Source organism: Chrysochloris asiatica, unplaced genomic scaffold (assembly GCF_000296735.1).
Source record: "Chrysochloris asiatica unplaced genomic scaffold, ChrAsi1.0 scaffold00010, whole genome shotgun sequence".
In the NCBI taxonomy this organism is placed as follows: domain Eukaryota; kingdom Metazoa; phylum Chordata; class Mammalia; order Afrosoricida; family Chrysochloridae; genus Chrysochloris; species Chrysochloris asiatica.
In genome coordinates, this window is record NW_006408528.1 from 35253325 (window position 1) to 35278029 (window position 24705).

General features: G+C 37.6%; 1 protein-coding gene across 2 annotated transcripts in view; it reads right to left on the reverse strand.

Annotated features, from left to right (window-relative positions):
• The window catches only part of RELN (reelin), a 646525-nt gene that overhangs the window by 180887 nt on the left and 440933 nt on the right, over positions 1-24705 (reverse strand). For both annotated transcript variants that reach the window (XM_006834371.1, XM_006834372.1), the window contains exons 13-19: positions 23734-23846; positions 22005-22213; positions 21118-21246; positions 18576-18685; positions 14914-14980; positions 10859-11092; positions 10040-10201 (exon numbers count right to left, since the gene is read on the reverse strand). In XM_006834371.1, the coding sequence (XP_006834434.1) occupies positions 10040-10201; positions 10859-11092; positions 14914-14980; positions 18576-18685; positions 21118-21246; positions 22005-22213; positions 23734-23846 (1024 nt within the window). The remainder of the gene's footprint in view (positions 1-10039; positions 10202-10858; positions 11093-14913; positions 14981-18575; positions 18686-21117; positions 21247-22004; positions 22214-23733; positions 23847-24705) is intronic.

The window sequence follows — 24705 nt, forward strand, 5'->3', positions numbered from 1 at the left end:
GTTGTTAAAATTCTTCTATTTCATCTTCACTGGCTTTAGTGGTTGGTGTATAAATTTGAATTATAGTGGTATTAACTGGGCTTCCCTGTAGGCGCATGGACATTATCCTATCTCTTATAGCATTGTACCTCATGACTGATCTGGATATGTTCTTTGTGATGATGAATGCAACACCAGTCCTCTTTAATTTGTCATTCCCTGCATAGTAAATCATGTGGTTGTCAGATTCAAAATGGCCAATACCAGTCCATTTCAGCTCACTAATGCCTAAGATACCGATGTTAATGCATTCCATTTCAGTTTTGACAACTTCCAATTTTCCCAGATTCATCCTTCGTACACTCCATGTTCCGATTTTCAATGGATGTTTACAGCTGTTTCTCTTCAGTTTGATTTGTTGCCCATTAGCAAATGAAGGTTCTGTAAGAATTTCTCCTCCAAGCTTAACTCTATTCACGTCATCATGGTCATCTTGGCCAACTCTACTTTGAGGAGGCATTTTTTTCCCCAGTCGCATTCTGATTGCCTTCCCACCTTCCAGTCCTGTATCTGACAGTGTTTCTCTGCTATGCATAGAGTTTTCAGTGACTAGTGATTCGGAAGTAGTTTGTCACTCTTTCTTCCTAGTCTGTCTTTGTTTTGTAGCTTATCTGAAACCTGTTCACCATGGGTGACCCTGCTGGTTATTTAAAATACCGGTGGCATAACCCTCAGAATCAGAGCAATTCAAACACCACAGCACGACAGACAGACGAGTGGCGGTTGCGTGGTTGCTGTTAAATAGGAAACTCCTTGTGCTAGGGCCCTTAAGTCTGGCTCAAAGGCAGGATTTCCATCCTCGGATGTCAATCAAGAGGCGGAAGCACAGCAGGGGTGACTGGGTTGTAGTGAGAGGTTTTAGGCTGCATTTGTGGGTCTCTAAGTTGGTCGACCCCGCCTCAAAGCCAGGATCCAAAGGTTAGGCTAGGAAGGCGCTCTTGCGTCTGGGGTAAGTAGGACAACCTGGCAGGCCCCTGCAGTCTCTTCCTGCTAGGCAGCATCTCCCCATCGACCTGGTCTCCAGACACCTCTCACCCTGCAGCTCCGTGGTCTGGGTTTCATCTAACACCTCCACCAGGTCTGCGTTTCATTTAACACCTCCAACAGGTCTGTGCAGTTCTCGCACATCGTTTAACCGCCACCCTCCATGATAGAATCATTTCTCAACAGTACCATACATCAAACATATAAATTCTTCTTTTGTGTTTCTTTTACAGTGTCCAGCTTTCCCATGCACATGAAGAAACTGAAAATACCACAGCTTGGGTCAAGCGGACTCAAGTTTCCAAAGTGACATCTTTGATTGTCAATGCTTTAAAGAAGTCATTTGAAGCAGATTTGTTCAAGGCAAATCTGTTGTTTGATTTCTTGACTACTCATCTTAACGGCATTGATTGTGGATTCATGTAAAATGAAATGCTTGACAACTTCAATCTTTACTCCATTTACCATGATGCTGTTCACTGGTTTAGTTGTAGGGATTTTTTGTTTTCATTATGTTGAGGTACAATACATACAGAAGTCTGTAGTCTTTGATCTTCATCAGTAAGTGCCTCAAGTCCTCTGCTTTCAGCAATCAAAGTTGTGTCATCTGCATATTATAAGTTGTAAATGAGTCTTACTCCAATTCTGATGCTGTGTTCTTCTAAAATCCAACTTCCTGGATGATTTGCTCAGCATATAAATTGATTAAGTATGTTAAAAGAAGATAACCCTCACACACATCCATCCTAATTTTATATCACACAGTAACCCCTTGTGCTGTTGAAATGACTGCCTATGTCGTGCATGAGCACAATTAAGTGTTCTGGAATTCTTGTCTCCACAATGCTATTGATACTTTGTTTTGATCTACACAGTCAAATGCTTTTTGTAGCCAATAAAAACATTGGTAAATATCTTTCTGGTATCCTCTGCTTTCAGTAAGATCCATCTGATAGTGTCCAGCTTTCATATGCATATGAAGCAACTGAAAATACCACAGCACACTCAAATTTCCAAAGTGACATTGCCCAGTCACTGTATATTCCCCATTTCACATTCTATCTTGAATCTGGCTTGATTTTCTGACATTCTCTTATTTGTGTACTATTTCTAAATTGTCTTCAGCAAAAGTTTACTTGAATATGATATTACTCAATAATTTTCACTTTCTGTTGGATCACTTTTCTTTGCAATGGGCACAAATATGGATCTCTTCCAGTTGGTTGGTTAGGGGACTGTCTTCCAATTTTCTTGGCATAGACGAGTGCTCACTTGATTCCACTGCTGCATCTATTTGTTGACACATCTCAATTGGTTGTCCATTAACCCCAGAATCTTGTTTTTTCTGTCAATGCTTTCATTACAACTAGGACTTCTTCCTTTGGTACCAATGTTTCTTGATCTTGGTACCTCCTGAAGTGGTTGAATATTACCAATTCTTTTTGGTAATAGTATGGTATCGTGGGATAAGTACTGGGCTGCTAACCACAAGGCCAGAGGTTCAAAACCACCAGCTGCTTCACAGGACAAAGATGAAACTGTCTGCTTCTGTAAAGATTTATAGTCTTGAAAACCCTGTGTGTGGCCACTGTGAGTTGGAAATGAGTAGAAGGCAGTTGTGAGTGAGTAGGACTCTTGTTCATGCCTTCTATTTTCTTTTGATGCTTCTTGAATTGCTCAAAAATTTGCTCATAGAACCTTTCAATACTGAAATTCAAACCTTGAAGTTTTTCTTTAGTTCTTCTAGCTTGAGAAATATCAAGTGTGATCTTCCATTTGGTTTTCTAACTCCAGGTCTTTGCATATTTGATTACACTTTATTATTTTTTCTCAAACTGCCTTTTAAAAATTTCTGTTCAGTTTTTTTATTTCATAATTTCTTACATTCACTTTAGCTACTCTACAGTCAAGAAAAAGTTTGATTGTCTTCTGACTTCCATTCCGGTCTTTTCTTTATTATCTTTTTAGCAAACATTTGCTTTCTTCATGCATGACGTTCTTAATATCATCCCACAACTTGTCTGGCCTTTGGTCATTAGTATTCAATGTAACAAATCTATTCTTAAGAGGACTTCTAAATTTAGGTGAAATATGCTGAAGGCTGTACTTTGACTTCTGTGGCTCTGTTCAATTTTCTTTAGCTTCAACTTGAACTTGTATATGAGCAATTGATAGTTTGTTCCACAGTCAGCATCTGGTCTTATTCTGACGAATGATATTGAGCTTCTCCATTGTCTTTTCCCACAAATGTAGTAGATTTGATTCTTATGTATTCCATCCAGTGACGTCCACATCTAGAGCTGCCATTTATATTGTTGAAAAAGGTATTTGCAATAAATAAAAAAAGACTTAGCCATATGCTCCTTAATAATAATAAAAAACAAAACAAAAAACAAGAAACAGGAGAGATGAGCAAGAAGGTGGAGTAGGCAGACACACTGAGCAGACCTTCTGCAACAAAGACCTGGGAGAAGAAATGGAATAGTTACAGATGGTGATACTGGAAACTTGAGCTTCAGAAGATAGGCCAGAGAGGTGGATTGAGTGCTGACTGGAAGAGGAGGCAGAAGAGATGCAGTGACACAAAAGAGAGACAGGCGGACTCAGCTGGTGTGGAGTGGTACAGCCACTTCAAGCTTTTGCAAGTAGCTGACAATACACAGTCAGCAGGAACAGGACAAGGCTGGAGACTGGTGTGCAGTCCTTACTTGTTCCCTTGTCCTCCTGATAGCTGGGGCATGGCCAGTCTTGCCATTACTAACAAATTGGTCAGTGGTAATCCCTCATGTGCAGCCTTCGCTGGGGTTGATCACCAGGCATACCACCCTTGCTTCTGGAGGTATGTGAACCCACCCTGAACTACGCTACACAAACAGAGAACTGTGTTCAGACTTCCGGTCTCTATCACATCAACATCCAGGTGGTGAGTGCCTGAGAAGACACCAATATACAATCATCAGTTAAATCTAAATACAACACCACTACAATGCCTCCAAGAACACAGACAATTACAGCTTACATGAAGAAACAAGGCAAAGTGCAATGCGTCAAACAAATAACCAAAATTCAGAGTCAGAAAATATATAATTAGATATGGTATCAGAAGGGCTTGATAAGGAATTTCTGAAAGTGCTATTTCATATCTTCAAGGAATTGAGAAAAAAATAAATGAAAGCAAGGAAGAATTCAGGAAAACACTACCAGAACAAACTGACAAGATAAATGAAAAAATGGAAGCCATACAGAAACAGCAATGAGAAAGCCAGAAGACTAATAAGAAGACTTTAGAAATAGATAATACATTGAGAGGGCACAGAAATAGAAGAGAATCAATGGAAGGCCAAATCAGTGAGCTTGAAGACAAATCTTTCTCATTTTCAAGAGTAACAATCAGAAAAAAAATTAAAATCCGAATAAAGTCTAAGATTTTTGTAGGATACTATCAAGAAGAATAACTTAAATGTAACTGAAATTCCAGAACAAGAAGAGATAAGAAAACACCCATAATGATCATAACTTGACTAGAGGAAGATAAAAAAAATTTTTCATAATGAAAACAAGTGTAAATTACTACAATTTGATGAACTTGACCCATATTTATGGATGTAATAGCTTAAAATACCAACCATGAGGGAAGGAATCATCACAGCAAGGGTCATTCCTATCCCCTCTGTACACAGGGTAGGTAGGGACAGGCAACTTAGACACTAGCTACCTAAAATGGGGGGCCTATAAAGGCACAAACTGATTGGCTTACAAGTTTTCAAGAGGGAGTTTAGTTTCAGTATGTGCAGGGGAAAGTAGAATCCCCACTGAATAGTTTTCATCTTGTCTAGACGGGTCTAGTGAAAGGAGATGGGATAAGATTGTTATCATTCAATACTGAGTAATTGCTACCATGACTAACTGTGATTGTCACAACTATAAAGATAGAAGTTTTATAAAAAAAAAATTTTAAATGGGAGTAATTAATCTTACAGTCCAAGAACAGAGGACCCTAGGACCAACAAGGGAGAGGAGCAGGAATGGAATGTGGGACCCTATCCAAAGAAGGAGTGATACCAGAGATAGAGGCAGAGATGAGGATGTGGAAAGACAGAGAAGTTGAGTACTCTAGACTCATGGAAAGAGAAAGGCTGTGTGCTGGCAGCCAAGAGGCAAGCTTGCAGAATGTGCGCTTTGGTTGTTTACATGATTATATGTTCCTGAGTGTTTTGGTGTACATCTAAAAACAAAACAGGGAATAGAAGCAAATACTGTTGAATGCAATGAAAGAGTTAATTATTTCAATGAAATGAAATACGATAGGATGAGTATAAAACTGTGTTCTCCCATGGAAACTATCACTCACTTCACAATAAAACTTAAAGAAACAACAACAAATATTCATAGAGAAAACTGTCCAAGAGTCGCTAGAAGAAAATTTCTCTAACATCATAAAAGACAAGAAGATATACATTCAAGATGCTGAACAAACTCCAAAAAGCTAGACCCTCCTGAAAGAATATCACCATATTATAATCAAACTTTTCAAAACACAAAACAAGGGAAAAGTCTTGAGAGGAGCTTGGGGAAAATGAAAAGAACCTACAAAGGAGAAGTAGTAAGACTAAGAAATTTGACAATTAAACATACAAAACTAAGAACAGAGGACCAGAAATGCCAGTTTGCAGCGACAACAAACAACATACAGTAAAAAGAGGGAATAATGTAGTTACAAATCTTCCAAATGAAGGAAAATCAAGTAGGTTTCAAGAAAAACAAAAACTTACCCCAAAAAGACCTAACTGTAAACCTAGAACTAAACCAAACTTTTCCCCTAGCCCTAGCCCAACTACCACCCGTAACATTAGTCCTAGCCCTAACAATAACCCTAACACTAAAGGAAGTCCTAAGGAGCTCTGGTAGCGTAGTGGTTACGATTCAGGCCGTGAACCTTAAGGCCAGCAGTTCGAAACTACCAGCTGTTCCACGGTAGAAAGATGAGGTGTTCTGCTCCCGTAAAGGTTTACAGCCTCGGAAACCTTGTACAGGGTTGCTATGGGTCGGAAACGACTTGACAGCACTTAACAACAACAATAAAGGAAGTCCTAGGCCTTGCCTAGACATAACTATAGTCCCAACTGTAACTCCTTATTCTTACTCACTCCCACTTAACCCAGCCTCACTGCAAAAAAGGCCCCAAACAAACTTATTGCCACTGAGTTGATTCAGACTCATAGTGACCCTCTATAGGGTTCCCAAGACTGTAAATCGTTATGGTGAACACAGACTCATCTTTTTTCATACAGCACGGCTGGTGGGTTGTTGTAGTTGTTAAGTGACTTTGAGCCCAGTTCAGACCCATAACAACCCTGTACAGGTTTTCTGAGTAGCAGCTGATGAATTTGAACTGCCAAACTTGTGGTTCAAGCTGACCTTGCAGTCCAGTGATTATCCTACAGAACCACCATGATTAGTGAATACAGCCTAGAAACACCCCGTGAGGCAGTTCTTCTCGGTCACAAGGAGTCTCTGTATGTCAAATGTCCCAGTGTGGCACTGTTGGTTAATGCACTGGACTGTAATGTCAGTTTGGACCATAAGGTAAGTGGTTCAAGCTTACCCGCTGCTCCTTGGCAGCCATCTATATACAGGGTAGGTATAAGCCAGAGCCAACTCAACGGCACTGAACAACAACAAACAACTAACAACATGCATAGAAGACACTGGCTAGTTAGAATAGTCACAGAACCGTTAGAATATTCTGAAAAGAGGCTCAGAGATTTAGATCAGTTGTCTTTCTTGATCTCCCTTTGTTCTAGAAAGTATTAAATTCATGAATTTCTATGTAAAGATGTCTTTTAAAGATATGTACTATGGAGGTGGGTACAGGATAGAAGCAATGAGGAGATAAAATGCAATAGTCAAGATATAAAAATAAACCAAGATTAGACTCTACAGTAAAAAAAAAAAAAAATCAAGCCCTGTAATTAAGAAAAACAGAATAATTTTTGTCTCACCAAGGATATCATGTTTTACATTATAAAAGTACCAATTAGTTTGCAAGACACCTCAGTCAATTTGAATTAAAAGAATAAGTTAGATCTTTTTCCAGACCTTAAATTTTATAAATAACAGACAGAGTTCTTTCATTTACTGAATGAATCATGGATAGGAAAATGATTTGAAACTGGTTTAAACTAGCATATGTAATTGAAGGATCACACTTCATTTTCACACAACTGTGGGAGAGATAACAACATAGAATTCACATCAATTATAGGCAGCAATTTATACTGAAGAAAATACAGAAAGTGGCTAAAGGCATCAAGATATATTTAACTCGTTGATGAAGAATTTACATGGTTTATTTGTCATATGAGATATAACTTACTATTGAGATTTTATCAAACTCTAGCTCACTGCCTTTTATTAATAATACTTGTAAGGGGGAGGGAGAGGGAGGAAGAGTCTCACGACAGAAGTTCTTATATAGAAAATGAAAGTGTTCTTGCAATCTCTGCTGGGTTCTCCTTCTTTATAAATCTCCATTCTGATCTTAATCTTTCAAACTGTGCACATACGACTGAAAAAAACACCTTGATTTTGCTTAGAAGAAAAATGTTGCTGTCAAATGGCAGGCAAGATTAAACTCAGCTTTGCAATAACACATTAAATATATAATTATTTTTCATATCAACAAAGATTCATTAAATTCCATGATATAGATTGATTATCGAATTTTGCAGCTGTCCATCCTTGTAAGAAAAAAATATGCTTTATACCAAGTTAATTTAGGACAGCGAAATTTTCTTCATCTTTCCATCATTATCACCTTGATTTTTATTTAATTTACATTTAATCTTTGCTAGGAAGAGCCCTGGTGTGGTGCTGCATGATAAACACATGAAAAACTAAATGCAAGGTCGGCAGTTCAAATACACCAGCCATTCCTTGGAGACCCTATACAGGGTTGCTATGAGTCAAACTGACTTGATGACAATTAACAACAACAACAACAACAGGAGAGCCTATGAAATGCTTCTTTATGATTCATGTGTTTCTACTAAATGAGAAAGTTGAGTTTTTCATTTACCTATACAAGAAAAACTCTCAGTACATCTGGTACATTCTTAATATTAATAACTCATATTAATTGTTAATTACTACCTCTGTTACATATTACCTCATTTTGAGTACTATAAAAAGTTCTTATCTATTTGTAAATGCTTGGATATTCCTAGGCAAAATTTTATTCACTTATTTATGTTTTAAACTTTTCACTGCGAACTGAGTGAAAATTTACAGAGGCTATCATCAGTTTTACATTCAACAAATCATATGTCATTTCATTTCAAGGATTACAATCTCCTCCATGTAACATCAGTTTTCACTCTTTCTCCCTGTGATTCTTGTTTCCATTCCACTTTTTTCCCCAATCTTTCTGAATTTTGTCCGTAGGTAAATGCTGCCTGTTTGATCTTGAATGGTTGATCATTTCATGCTGTACATACCTCATTAGAGTTGTTCCCCTTGTGTAGCTGGAAATTGTGCCAGGGGGATAACTTCAGTTCCAGACCCAAAGGGTGACCAAGAGCCATAGTCTAGGGTGGTTTCACTCTCTTTCAGACCAATAAACTTTGTTGTTTTTGTAATTTTGATTTTTATTCTGCCTTTTTTCCCACTCTGTCTATGACTATTTAATATGATCTCTTTTAGAGCATTTGATAGTGGTAGGTGGGCACAATCTAGCTCTTCTGGTCTCAGGCTTGTGGTGACTGATGTTCATGTGTTCCATTAGTCCACTGAAGTTAACTGATTCCAAGTATCTTAAATTTTCACCACTCTTCTTTTGTCCACACAGGGGGAAACCAATAATTTCATCTTAGATAGTCATTCATGAGAGTTTTAGAACCTAGCTGCCACTCACAAAAGTAGGATGTAGTACATTGTATTTATGGACCATATTGCCCTGTCTTTGTGGACTATGTTATTCTAGGCAAAAGTATGGGATTGTCTCTCCTACTTCTTGAACTCTGTCTTTTTGCCACAGTGCCATCATATATCTCTGAGTCCAAAGCCCTTACACTTGTTCACATTTTCCCATGATCGGAATGTTCTTCCCGGAAGGGAAATGATGTGAGTTCTTTATATCTGAATATGAATGTAAGTCACACTGTCAACTTCTCTGATGGCATTTTAACATTAAAGGTTAACTGAGGTTTTTATACCCTCTCTTTCCTCTTCTCCTTAAAGGAATTTCAGTGAGTAGGAGGGGCAATGATCTTTCAGACACTTCCAAAATTGTAGTTTCCACTCTGCTGACATGGAAGGATGGCCTCACTATAAATAAAATTTAAACCTTACAACTGGGACTATATAGTGATAACTAAAATAGAAGGAAGCTTCAAAATGTTTATGGAAAAATTCCATTATCTTTTCATTTCATATTTCCATGAACTTTTTGATGTGCCCTTTATATCAGCTAAATCAAAAATAGAAGTGACTTGAATAAAGAGTTTTAAATATAGCCTCACAGTCCAATTTGCCAAAGAGTCTATGTATGCTAGAAATTTTTCCACATACTCATTATCTAACCGTAGTAAATATAAATTTTAACAACAGTTATTGGTTATCAGATTTTACGAAATAGTGCCTCATGCATCTTATTCTCATGTATTACAAGTTTGCTAACAAAAAATTATAACAGTATTTATAATTCAGTGCCATATTTAAAAATAATAGCTTACATTAAAATCAAATAATGAAAATACAGCACTATTTTTTCTTACCTAATGATCAAAATATCTCTCATTTCCAAATATAAGTCAATTTCTTCAAATTATCAGAAGTCAGCTAGGACAAATGGACTAGGTAAACATGGCTTGACAGTTGTTCCTTGCCAAGACACATCGATCTTTGTCCTCACCATATCTCAGTGGAAAAATAGATGGAATCATACACTATTTGAATTATAAGGTCCCTGGAAAGGAGAGCTCAGTCTTGCCTTTTCTCTAAATGCTGTCCAACATACCTGGGCTCATGGTAATTGAGGTATGAGTAGTGCTCCAGGAGTTTCCAAGTAATACCATTATCATAGGAGTAATGCAACAAAACTCCTTCACCAGGCTGGTCTGGGGCTCTGCATGTGCTCAGAACAGACTTGCTCCCTATCCGCAGGGTGAACTGGAGAAACCTAGAGAATAGTTTACAATTAGTGCATGTGAATCAAAATAAATTTTTTAGTTACAATTTTCTTCATGGTTTTAAAAGGATTTCAAACAAATTTAAATGGACTACCCGAAAGTTGTCAGTTCCCATTCTTCATTCTTTAGAAAAATGTAATTTTACTGTGAACTGTATGAATATATGTAAAAGGTGAGGTCATCGCGTATGTTGTATATACATGCAAATATAGCTGTATATTTATACATATTTGTATACTATGCACTTGTGTAGTAGACTTAAAATGCCAATCATTCCTTTACTGCATTATTTATTAGGCACTGGGGGAAGGGAGATGTAGGGCAAATCTAATCAGCCTCTGCAAGCTGTCAAATAAATAAAACTACATAAATAATGAACTAGCCCTTGGCTTAAGAACACAGTCCTGATGTTAACATTTAATTTTTTTTCAAATCTAGTCAGTCATTAGTATATTAAAGTCATTGGTGAGCTTTCTAATTTATTCAAAACTAGCTCAAATTAACCCTAAATAAACTCTAAGCTGCCTTACTTCCTGGTTGAAAATTGGAAGACATATTTACATATTAGCAAGAAGAAAAGAAACAGATCTAAAAACTCAATCATTAGTATCTGTTTTCAGTATGTGTCTCACTCTGTCTTAACTCACCTGGACTGTGTGCTGTCAAGGAAGGCTGTAATGAGCTGACGTCTCCCATCTTTGTTGAAAACCAAGGCCTTACCACTGGCCAAGACACCACAACCAAAGCTGACTTCAGCACCACGGATAGAGTAAAAGTTGTGGTAGGAGGAGAGCCTAGAATTGCCAAAGCTTTCAGAAATGAACATTGGGAATGTCTGAGATGTTGTCTCACAAGCAGGACCAGAAAATCCAGGGTCACACCTGAAAGAAATGGAGCGAAATTACATCTTCAAGTGTTGGCTTTTTCAGAGATTCCAGAGTCTTCTTTGGGGAGGATAAAGGATATAAATAAATAGTAAGTGAGGCTCATTAGTTTTATGGACAATATTGAATCTGAACACTTGGTAGGGGTCGATAGACTGTAAGTTTTCCAGAAGAATATAGTCTTTGCACATCCCTATTGTAAAAAGCTTATGATTAAACCAATTCATTATTTATCTTTAGCCATGTCAGTAATTTATCTGGAAATGCATCTATGTCCAACTTAATATCTTTATAAAAGGCTTATCTTATGTACATAATTTTAGTCCATCAAATTTATAAAAGAAACAACATAAATAAAACACTTCTAATATAGTATAGCATAGTGGTTACGAATCGGGCTGCGAACCGCAAGGTCAGCAGTACGAAACTACCAGTTGTTCCACGGGAGAAAGATGAGGCTTTCTGCTCCCGTAAAGATTTACAGCCTCGGAAACCCTGTACAGGGTCGCTATGAGTCGGAACCGACTCCACGGCACATAACAACAACAACAATATGGTATCTGGACTCTTGGTGTGGCGCTGTAGGATCAGTACTGGACTGTGAATCACAAGTCAGAAGTTCAAACCCGCCAGGTGCTCCTCAGAAACTCTATCCAGGGTCATGATGAGTCAGAACTGACTCAACAGCACTTAACAACAACAAAATATGGTATCTGGAGTCCTACTGTGGCACTGTAGGATAAGCTCTGGAATGCTAAAACCTACCAGCTGCTTCAAGGGAGAAAGATGAGACTTTCTGTTCCCATAGAAATTTACCACCTCAGAAACCCTACACAGGGTAAGAAGGAGTTGAAATCAATTAGACAGAACTGGATTGGGTTTTAAAGACTATTGATGGGAAGAAAATATTTTGGTGATAATTTAGAGATGATTCACATTAGAAGCACTTTCCATTTGGTGGTTTTCAAAATATAGTCTTAATCAAAGAGTGCACAATAGGGCTAGAATACTGCTAAAGATTCCACTCATATTTTTGTGAAGTACTCTTGTGGCCTTTGTTTGGCAGCAAACATTACAGTGGCATACAGGACCGATTTCAGGGCTGACACAGATTCCTCCTACTATGTACCCGAAATGTAGCATTACTGTCACACCATATGCAAAAAAAAAATGGCTCCAGTGGATAGATTCATGGATGATACTTCAAAGAAAGGTTTCTAGTGTTTTCTCTTCTTTCTGTTTACATCAGGTTGGTGATCCATCACTTTAGAAACCCAGGCTTTGGGATTGTGCACAGAAGAGAAAAAGTGTCAGGTAGTGAGAGAGGAAGAATCTTCGTAGAAATAATGGTAGTAGCAAGGGGAACAGAGTGGGGAGAGAAACATAACTCTGTTGAGGCTCAAAATCTAAAGATTGTTTTACAGGAAATACAATGAAATACACGTGAGCCAGAACTTGACAGAAAAGCTTCATTTTTCTGGGTCTTGATATTTTCCCACCTCTCATAGGGAAAACTCGTAAATTACAACTTTTCCATCATTCGCTATTTGTTGTTGCTGTTAAGTGTTGTCATATCAGTTCTGACTCATACCAATTCTCTATAGGGTTTCCAAGGAGCAGCTGGTGGGCTTGAACTGTTGCACGAACCTTGCAGTTAGCAGTTCAGTGCTTCTCTTAGACTGCCAGATTAGGAACCCTATGTTCTCATGTATTGAAGAAAACATTTGAGTTTTCCTTCTCTGGCAGGTTTCCATGTAGGCTCTGGCTTCTGTAGGTTTTACTATAAACAGTACTAAACCGAAATTTCACTTACTGTGTAATTTTCCTCAAACTCAAAATAATGCTGGAAGATAAGGTAGTGACTAAACTTTACGGTCAGCCCCAAATGAACAAGTCAATGAATGTTACATAAAATATCATCAGGTACAGGGAAAAACTAAAATTCCAACTAGTGAAAATATTCTGCAAAATCTCACAAGAAGAAAAAAGGTCATGGTTATTTAAGACAATGGACAATGTTAAAAAGAGTAGTGCCCAATGAAATACAACTGCCATTTGGATTTGTGTTTACATTTATCAAGGGTGACACAGATGGTTGCCTCAATAAAACCATGTAATGGTAGGAGTAACACTATAGACCAAAATGAAGTACAAGGTATGGTGGTGGTGGTGGTATGCTGTGGAGTCGATTCTGACTCAACAGAGATTCTGCATAGGGTTTCTGAGGCTGTAAATCTTTATGGGAGCAGACAGCCTCATCTTTCTCCTGAGGAACAGCTGGTATTTCAAACTGCTAATACTGAGGTTAGCAGCCCAACTTATAACTACTATGCTACCAGAGCTTCTTGTATAAGATATAGCTGGTGTAATTATGATCAGTGTTTTAAAAACAGGAATTTCTATTTTCATTAATTAAGGCAGCCATCATTTTAAAACTAATTTGTTTTCAAAACTTCTCAGGACAACTTCAGGCATAGCAAAAATGTCTGACTTCCTTATAGTCATTTTATTTAAAATGCTTTATACAGGAAGATGGTCTGGATGTGGATGGTAAATGAGAGGAACAACTTTAGGGAAACAAACACCAGCCCAGTGTTTTGTAGATCTAGTGAGTCAGTGTTTCTGAGTGAGGTTTAGTGGTTTTATTAAAATAGACTTCTTCTGTAAAACAGAGATGAATTCAATTTTATATGTACAGGAACTTTCAATTCCTTACAGACTTAAAAAAACTTCCACTGTGCAGAGTGATCTCTTTGGTAATTAAATTCATAGAAATACACTTTAATCGGATAGTCTTATTTCAGTGGTGAGAAGTATCTTGCCTCGTACATATCATTCTCAAATGTTCAGATTAAATGTCCTACAAATTCCCCATTACTTACTTACTTACTATTGTGGTCTAGAGGGTAACAAGAGGTTAAGGAGATAATCTATTTGTCGAAACCTGAGCTATATGTATTAAGACTGACTGTAATTTCAGAAATTCTTAGGGTATTTAAATTTTAAAGATTAATATGAAAATACTATATTGAATATGAAAATCCATTCTTCATACAAATATAACACAATTCTTAAGCGGTAACTATATATTTAACTATAAGTATATAATTTCAGACTTCATTTTCAGTATCATTGTTTTGTAAACTACTGTATTTTATACTGTATATTAATTTATAAATTAATCATTATTTAAAGATATCTAATTTTCTTGTTGGAGCTCTGGTGTGGCACTGTAGGATAAGCACTGGACTGCAAGGTTGGTTTGAACCGAAAGTTCAGTGGTTCAAACCCACCAGTTGCTCCTTGGAAACCATGTACAGGATTGCTATGAGTCCGAACTGACTTGACGGCACTTGACGACAAACAACAACAATTTTTTTGTTAAATCTGTAAAATGTGGCCTGCTCTAATTTCCTTTAGTGTTGGGTCTATGGGTCACTACTGATTTCCATAATTCATTTACAAAGCACATCAAAGATGAAAATATGACTCATAAATACTAGAACAAGTTTATGGAAAGACAGTATATTGAAGGATGTACCAAAAACCAGAAAAAGCACCCATCAAGCTATGAGGAATTAAAAAAAATTATTGGTAAAATCCGATAGCATTTTTGCCGCCTAGAAAATTTACTTAACTTCCACTTACAAAATACATTCACTATTCTATTACACTTGTATTCCAGTTGGTAAATTGTATTTCAGTCCACAATAAGATCTCAAAAATCTAAGAAGAAAGTTAAAACAAATTAAAATGCCTGTAGACACACCGTATAAGTTATACATCAAAACAGCATACACATTCTTTTAAATGCTTACTTGCAACCGTGTCGAGTGCACTGCCCTCGGCCAGAGCAGAACTTGAGGCACGATGGACCAATGTAAACTGTAGAACAAAGAGATCTTATGTAAGATGGGTACATAACTAGAAACACCAGAGGACTATCAGCTTGTGAAACAATTTTCTGAAGCAATATCCATGAAGTATGGTCCAGGGCATGTAAGCCATGGTTTCCGTATCACATTGTGCTTAGAAATCAAGGGTGACATATGGTGTGCTATGTGACAAGGAAATCTCTTAGTTACACATCTGCTGGTACTGGTTTACCTTACATAGATAATCCTTTGAAGATTTTAACATATTTCATAGCAAATAAGGAGGGGGCATATGATTTGGATTTCTTACCAGAACCTCTTTATATTCCTAAAACTATTTCAGACAGATGAGTAGTAGTTTAGTCTTAAACACTCTACAAAATTCATATTCTCTGTGAAGAAATGAAGTCACAAAGGATCAGTTTGGAAAGGTTATGATTCTAATTACTATTCTTAAATGGACAATATCTATATTTCTAAACATGAATCCATCCTTCCTGGAGTAGGAAAGTGAAAAAATGTGTTGCTAAGCATAACGTAGTCTCTATAATGCAGACCAAATGCTGGGCTTAATTGATAATTGGATGTTTCCAAAATTCTGATTTTTGGAATGCAGAGAAAAGGACTCTTGATTCTTGTGTAAGCAGTAGGTTCTGAGATACTCAGATTTAAATACATTTCAAGGTCTTGAACCTTATGATAATCAATAACACATCATTTAAAAGTCAGACAAAACACTGAACAATTAATGTTTCAAATGATTATTAAGTGAACTCATATATCCAATTTCAGGCATATTAAATTTACCATCTATTACTTTATTCTTTGTCTTATAAACATGCTAAAATAGTTAAACTATTAAAAACAAAAACAAAAAAACAAAATGCAAACGTTTCTGTGATCTATGTTCCTGCAAATACTTATTCCTTGCAGCAATTCAAATGTGCAGCAGAGGAAGCAATGGAAAATGACCAGGTGAAGGGAACTGCAGCTTAGGACATTAGGTAGCAGGCTGAGTGGTGAAAGGCATTGATTTTAGGAGTTCAGTAATTTAGGATTCAAATCCTGGCTTTACCTCCGGAACTTTGGATAAATGATATGTCCTGACTAAGCCTCAGTGTTTCCATTCTTTAAAGTGAGATGAAACTGCTTACTGGAGAGTTTGAATAGAGCCTTTCATGCTTAGTGTAAAGCCTGGCACCATATTGTTGTGATCATCATCATCATGCAGGGTTAAGTTCCTTCACCACCCTACTTCCTCATCTGCTTTAATGGACACCAAGTGCTAGGGAAGCATGAAGGCACTCCATTCTTATTTAGCCTGCAACAGCATATGGGTTGTTTTTCCAACAATTTTATGGCCACATGAAGAGTTGCCCTAGAAGTAGCCTCTTGCATTCTGTAGGTCGCTGGCTGCTGATCTTAAGGTACCCAGGTCATAGTTCCAAAATCTTTCATCATAAAACATTTCAATGAAAAACTAAGACTTTCTAAGTCAACCAAGAAAATTACAATGAAAAATTTTATCACCTCTCCTTGCTAATAATTGAGTCATTAGAGTTCCTAGTATCAATTAGTATACAGGTCCCTTATTTCTAAGGGAGTGGAAAGGCCAGGTTAGTTTTCATCATTCTTTGTATTAATGTAATTAAGTAGGAAAAAAGAATAAAGTGACAATGAACATACCCTAAGATACTTTATCTGCTAAGATTTTCAGGATAAATTCCAAAGCGCGCTTCTCTTATATAAAGGGGTTCTGGTAGCGTAGTGGTTATGAATCGGGCTGCGAACCTTAAGGTCAGCAGTTAGAAACGACCAGCTGCTCTGTTGGAGAAAGATGAGGCTTTCTGCTCCTATAAAGATTTACAGCCTCGGAAACCCTGTACAGGGTCGCTATGAGTCAGAACCGACTCCACGGCACACAGCCACCATCTCTTATATAGCAGCTGATTCCACCATGAAGGAATGAGCACGCCTAGCAGAATTTGGGAATTCCACGGGGGGAATGAGAGAGATTTTCAGGAGTGTTTCTGGACAAGTTAGTACTCATTTGTCTGAGGAAGAAATGTGTGTTCTTTTCTTGGACCTGTGATTGTGAAGTGGTAACAGAACTGAGTGATGGTAATGGAATTGAGGAGTTTCTGCCCCAAGTTTTGCAATCAATTCATTCATACTACCAGTAACTCTCATCCCATATCCTCATTCTCCTCCAAACATGATAATGGGGACCCCTGGTAGTAAACACACATTGGAACAGCCCTCATTAGGAAATCTGAATATTCTTCTCTGATTTTCTTCAGACACTTAACTGTTTTTTATTGGCTTTTAAACTTCTCTTATGGTTATAAAGTTAATTATAGGACCTTGTATGAAGAAAGGAAGAAAAATAAATAAGTAAATAAATCAAATCACCTTACCATTCCACTACCCAGAAGCACACACTTCTTTCCTAGAGCCGATGAACAGGTAATTCAAATAGTACACAAAAAGACCTAGCAATGGAGAAACTCCCTTTGAACAAACTGCTCTTTAGATGCTTTTTCAAATGCACTGTATCTATGCTTCTATAAATCACGTAGTCTTTAAGGCCCGGGAATTTTAATTGGTCTTCTTTAAATAGAGAGATTGTTTAAAGAATTTTTATTGGTTCATCAGCAAATTATTTTGCTTGAAATTATTCTTCAGGGTTTAAAATTTTATTTAATTTGTGGTGTGCCAGTGTCTAAATGATTAAAAACACAAAAATTATTATTAAAACATGGACATCAGTTTATACACTAGTTGACAAAGTAATAACTATACATAATTTATTTAAATGTTAATACTTTGTCCCTTATTTCCTCTTCCTTGTGGTATAACCCTTCAATCACATTTAAGTACTCTCTGAAAATAGGAAATCTATGTGTCTACCTTGGATTACAATGATAAAAATCATACAGAAAGTGACTATTAATAGCAAATATAAGGATTTTACAGCTACACAGTCCAATAACAAAATATCTTCTCTAACTGTGCACTTGTCAAAAGTGATATCAGCTTTGAAATGATACAAAAGAACAAAAAATGACCAACAATTCCCTTAGAAATTAAAGATAACATACAGTATTTTATGCACAGTCAAATTTTCCTTTTGTGCTACTTCTGAAAAGGAGGTAGAAGTTTCACTAGCAGTTTGAAGATGAAACTTCTCTAGTGTATGGTGCCTGGATCTAAAAGAGAAGCATTCCAGATGTGGAGAGAAGAATGGGTCTTATTTTAATGCATGCAGGATAGTAAGTATTTATGTTAATTTTGTGGAAACATTCAAAGAAAATGTTAGGATATCCCTTGTCATCAAGACTCTGAATTTGGGTTTCAGAGCTTTATGAATTTTTAAATTATGTATATGTTGAAACATTCCAGCATCTAATATCGCTGACTCCACTGACTTCTTTCTGATTGTGCTTCCCTGGGCTCCTAATGGCATGCAAAGAAGAAAAGGAAGAAAGGGTGTTTAATGAATTGCAAGACCATGACTTAGGAATGTGATTAAGTCTGTGCTGATGAACAAAAGGACAGGAAGACTCTACATCAATGGCTTGTGATTATGACAGGCAACCACTAACCATTATCAATTGCCCACATGTTTCCAAGGATTGGTCCCATTTGTCTCCAGCGAATCCTGGTGTCCCGGGTTAGTGCTGCGTTAGGAAGGGGAAGCGTTATTCGGTTCCACCTGCAAGATATTTAGCACAAAACCAGCTCATATCTTTTGAGTCTACTTTACATGCTTATGATGTTCTAGTTTCTTTCTAATTGAAGTAACATTACATTTTATTAATAAAGTCTTTAAATTCATCTGGTTTTCTTTGTTTATACATTTAACACAGAAATATAACTTCTAAAAGCACCCATTTCATGCAAGAGTAGTTGATTTGTTCTTAATAGAAAGCAATGCATACTTTGGTTTTGGAGATTTTTTTAAAAGAAATTTTTACATCCATACTCAGACGTGAGGTATTATTCTATGGCAAAGCATCTATGTCGGAGTAAGAGGGAGGGGCTTGTACACTAAAACATTGGACTCAGAAGTGCCACGTGTCATCGGTAACATTTTATTTTCTTGCTGTGCTATAGTCTGGTTGAGCCCTATGTGGCACTGTAGGATAAGCACTGGGATGGTAGTTCAAACCTACCAGCTGCTCCTTGGAAATCCTATACAGGGTCATTATGAGTTGGAACTGACTTTATGGCACATAACAACAACAAAACTAGTCCTATGCACAAGAAGCCATGGTGGTGCAATAATTGAATTTAAAATAATTTAATATAAGGATTTTACAGCGACACAGTAAAACAAAATATCTTTTCTAATTGTGCACTTGTCAAAAGTGCTATCAGCTTTGAAATGATACAAAAGAACAAAAAATGACCAACAATTCCCTTAGAAATGAAAGACACATGGTACTTCTGAGTCCCACCTGTAGTGTAAAGCCCCTCCCTCTTACTCTGACATAGATGCTTTACCACAGGATAATACCTGACGTATGAGTATGGATGTAAAAATTTCTTTAAAAAAATCTCTAAAACCAAAGTCGTTAATGCTTAGATGCTTACTAAAAGCCATTGGAACCCACCAGTCACTTAGTAGGAAAAAGATGTGGGGGTCTACTTCCATAAAAATGGTTGTTAAATGCTGTTGAGGTGATTCAAACGCATAGCAACCCAGTACAGGGTGTTGGAGGAGCAACTGATGAGTTTGAACTGCCAACCTTGCGGTTAGCAGTCCTGTGGTTATCTTACAGCACCATACCAGGACTCCTAGAAAACCTTATGGGGAAGTTCTACCCTGTAAGTATGAGCTGGAATCCACTCGATGGCATACAACAATCCTATGCACATTTGAAGAGGGGTAAGAAAGAAGAGAATCCCCAGTTATACTTTGCCATCCTTGGAAAGATTTTGACCATTTATCTAGTGATTACTCTGTAAGGCATCAAGTTCTTTACATCATCATTTTAATTGTCCTAACATCTACAGAGGGGACATATGAGGAAGCTTCAAAATGGTTGAGGAGAAATGGAATGAAAAGATAATGGAATTATTCTAAGAATTTCTTTTTTTTTTTTAACTTTTTATTGTGAATTGAGTGAAGGTTCACAGACAGATAACCTGTTTTATTTCATCACAATGACTGCAATCCCCTCCATGCAACAAAAGTTATTTCACTTCCTCCATGTGGTTCATGTTTCCATTCCACATACTTTCCCATCCCTTCTCAACTTTGTCCTGAAATAAATGTTGCCATTTTGATTTTGAATGACTGACCATTGCACAGTGAGCCTCCCCTCTACGTACTTGTCTACTTCTTGGCTGAAAATTGGGCCCTGATGGTGAGCTCCTTTCTAGACCTGAAGGGTGGTCGAGACCCATACTCTCAGGTTCCTCCAGTCTCTTTCTGACCAGCAAGACTGTTTTTTTTTCCTATTCTATAATTTTGAGTTTTGTTCAACATTTTCTCCTTCTGTATCTGGGACTTTCTAATCTGATCTCTTTCAGGGCAGTTGGTAGTGGTACCTGGGCACCATCAAGTTCTTCTGGTCTCAGAGTTATGGAGACTGATGTTCACAAGTTCCATTAGTCTAAGAACTTTTTGAAGTCTCCTTGTATTATCGTGCTTAGTTTATGTGGACATAAATGGGACACTAGAGAGTGTAAATGCTATGACACAGTACTAGAAGGTAGAGTCAGAATTTGAAACCAGGTTCCATTCCAACTCTTGAGTTTCTCCTAATTCTCTGTGCTGCATCTCTCCAAGGGGAAGTATTCTGAAAATAAACCTATTGCCACAAGACTACTATTCACAATCTAAAGTCATCAAAGATAGTTTTCCATGCAATCTGAAATAATGAGTCAAATCCAAAAGAGGAAATGAATGAACCTACAAATTATGATCTTGTGTCAGATGTACCAAGGATATTGCCTTTTTTTTTGAAAGCAAAAGAAAAACAAAACAAAAAAAAGTAGCATCACTCTTTAAATCAGTTGAAAAGAGAACGTACATTCCTCATTTAGTATGCCAAGAATGCTAATCTTGGGCTTCCTCATTGGTTTCCAGTCTGCAGCATTGGTTTCAGTCTTTCGGCATCTCAGAGATGGTGTACTCACCCACTGTAGTTTTCAGAGGAGTAGACAGTACTGTGTGGGAGGTGGGGTCCTGCACAGATCTCAGGTAAACATTCAGTGTGAAGCAGAGACCAGGAACGCCCATGGTTGGTAGAAAACTCCAAGCTGACACTGATAACCCCAAAACAATCACAGCAAAAGAAAAGAGCAAAGATGACAAATAAACCGATACTGCTTATCTCTAAGGACATTAAACACATACGTAGAATGGGTAGAGAAAATGTTTGAGGAGCTGTGTTGTGTCCTGAATGACTGGTTTTCCCCTTCACTACCATCTGACCAGTCTTCAAAGGGCAAGCAGTTACATTACTGTTATAAAAACAAACATGCTTTTAAAAAGAACACATGGTAACTTGAGCTGGAGCTCTTGAAGTTGATAGATGGCAAGGCAATTACCACGTCTCACACTACCACTTCATCCTGTGAATGTGAGCCGATACATTTCTTCCTCAGAAAGGGCAGGAGCAACACTTCAGCCAGTGAAACTGAGAAGCTCCTAAAGTGCTAATTGATTTCCATACCTATTATTAGGGGGTCACTAGCTAACAGGAGGTCAACTTTTCCCATTTGTTTCTTCCCTCTTCTCTCAACAATCTGCCCAGTGAATGGTTGCTACAACACATGCCAACACTTCCGGCATCTAGGGCCAAGCTATTCAGATGAAACCACTGTTCCTTAAAATCTATCCAATCAAATCCCATGCACTAATTAAAGAGCCTCTCTTTTTTCTGGAAAGTGTGTACATTTTATTAATGAACATCTTATCAAACATGCAGCTAAAAACCCACTGAGAAGCTGCCTCGAGTTTAACAGCCAAGTCCATATACTTATTTTTAATTATTTAAAACTCATCAAATAGAACTTCCTACCTGTTACCAGGCTGATGCGTTCCACATCCTAGATTAATGGAAAACTGTATCATGTGAGACATCGTAGTCGGGAGAACAGGTAAGACATGGAAAAAGTCTACAGCCCAGATATTCCTATTATGTCCTTGATGGTTCTTTTGCCTGAGACAAAATTTGGTAGCAGGAGTCTGAAGTTCAGGATTGATGACCACAGAAACCAAAGTTGGAACCTTCAAAACAAAGGAAACCAAAATCCTTCATTGCCTTCCCTGTGAGAGTCTGTGAATTCTCCTATATTTTGTCCAGAGATCATTATTTATTAAATAAAGCACCAGGCAATGTTCTTGTTATTTAGTGTAAAAGATGCTGTCCTCAGGAAGCATTCATTTAATCATTTACAATTCTCCCCTTCGTGCTTTGTGTATGACTTAATAGGCCCTGTGTGCTTGAGGAGAAACCACTAAACACCTTCAAAAACCAAGTTTCAGAGAATGCCTTAGTTCTAAGGAAAGGCAACTTAACATTTACACTCTACCACAAAATATTTTTTAAGGTGGATTTGTATAGTACTAAAGAGTTTCCAGGAGTTCTGGTGTGGTGTTGTGGGTTAATGCGCCAGACTGCAAAGGTGTTTGAACTGCAAGGTCGGTGGTTCAAGCTCACCAGCCACTCCTCGGAACCCTATACAGGGTCGCTATGGGTTGGATCTGACTCGACAGCACTTAACAACAACAACAAAGGTGCTATCAGGGAGTCCTGGTGCAGCACTGTGGGTTAATATGCTGGACTGCAAAGTTACTTGAACAGCAAGGTCACTAGTTCAAGCTCACCAGCTGCTCGTCGGAAACCCTATATAGGGCCGCTATGAGTTGGAACCAACTCTACGGTACTTATCAACAACAACAAGGTGTCAGTGTGGAGAGAAGGCTACCTGGTAGTGTGTGGATGTAGTCCCAGCACAAATAGATCTATTAGAAAGAATCATCCCACACCTGACAACAAGTATCTCACATAATTTTGAAAACGTTTGCCAACCAGAAACATGGCAAAAGTTTGAATACAAAGAGCAAAGGAAAAACGTCAACCTCAGTGTCTCTAATCAGCAAAATCAGAATCAAAGGTGCAGTCACAATGTGTTCTACCTACAGAATCCCAAAATGTGGACTACAGACTCATTATGCCTTACAGCACGACTGAAAGGCTGAATAATTAGAACCACTTTTGGAACTTCTAATTCTTGAGAATAACTGTCAAAGAATTGGGTTCCTCCTTGCTATTTCTTCCAGACAGAAAACATTACTTTCTACTTGTAATGTTTTTGTTTTGTTAAGTACCATTGAGTCAGTTCTGACTCCTATCAACCCTATTTACAGCCTCAGTAAATCTATACAGGGTAGCTATGAGCTGGAACCGACTCCACGGCACGTAACTAACACCTTGATAGAGTTTCTAAGGCTGCAAATCTTTGTGTGAGTAGAAAGCCTCACCTTTTTCCTATGGATTGGCTGGTGACTTCAAAACATTACCCTTATGGTTCACAGTCCAGGGCTTATCCTACAGAGCCACTGCGTTCAATTTGTATCAGTAAATGTCAAAACGTCCATGCCACTTTACAAAACACTGGCAACTTCATGACGCTGCCAGAAGAGATTTTACCCTCTGCATATGGGGTGCTCTTCATGGGAATGACCTGCCTTGTTCCAGGGAAGTCAGGGGAGAGGCCATCTGGCACACTAATTGACATGCGTACCTTATATGAGGAATAAGAAAGTGTATCCAGTGCAATGTGTTCTTTTTTCCCTTCAATCTTTGCATACAGGATGATATCATTCTCATGAGAGTCTCCAGGGTCACAAGTTCCTCCTGCATACAATAAAAATGTTAAAGTCTTAGTGCCAACTTGTCCGACAATCACGTCAAATATAGGATTCAATTTCAGAATAAAAATATTTTAGTACCCAGAAGTTACTTAAGAATGATCCTAAACAATGGTGGTCAGGCCCAAGGAAATCATTTATAAAGACAATTCAGATAGGTTACACTAAAGATCAAAGGCTTGACATTTGTAAAGGCCAAAGTAACAATTTTCTTGATGAGGTTACTCAAATAATAATCTGAAATCAACAACAACTACATGTCCATATTTTAATCTACATTAAAAAGGTGTGTTCTGAGTTAATAATAATATACTAGTAGTTCCTTTTATTTCAGAGCTTTATAGTTGAAGTTCAGAATTTACTAAGTTTTTTTAAATATGTTTGGTGGCTCACTGTAAAAGTAAAACAACTTTAATATTTTAACAGCTATTGTTGTTGTTAAGTGCTGTTGAATTGGTTCTGCCTCACAGATATCATGTATAGCGTTTCCAAGGCTATAAATCTTCATGGGTTCAGAAAGTCTTATCTTTCTCCCATGGAGCAGTTGGTAGTCTTGAACCATCAACCCTGTGGTTAGCAGTCCAATGCTTATCCTACAGAGCCATCATGCTCCCTTAACAGATATTACAAACTTGTATTTTAAATGCAGTTCATTCTACATACTTCATTTTTATATTTGGTATTTCCTTTCATTTTCTGGACGCCTGGTGTGGTGCTGTGGGATCAGCAATGGACTGCGAACCACATGGTTGGTGGTTCAAACCCACCAGCGGTTCCTCGGAAACCCTGTACTGGGTCGCTATGAGTCAGAATTGACTCAACAGCACTTAACTACAACTAGCTAC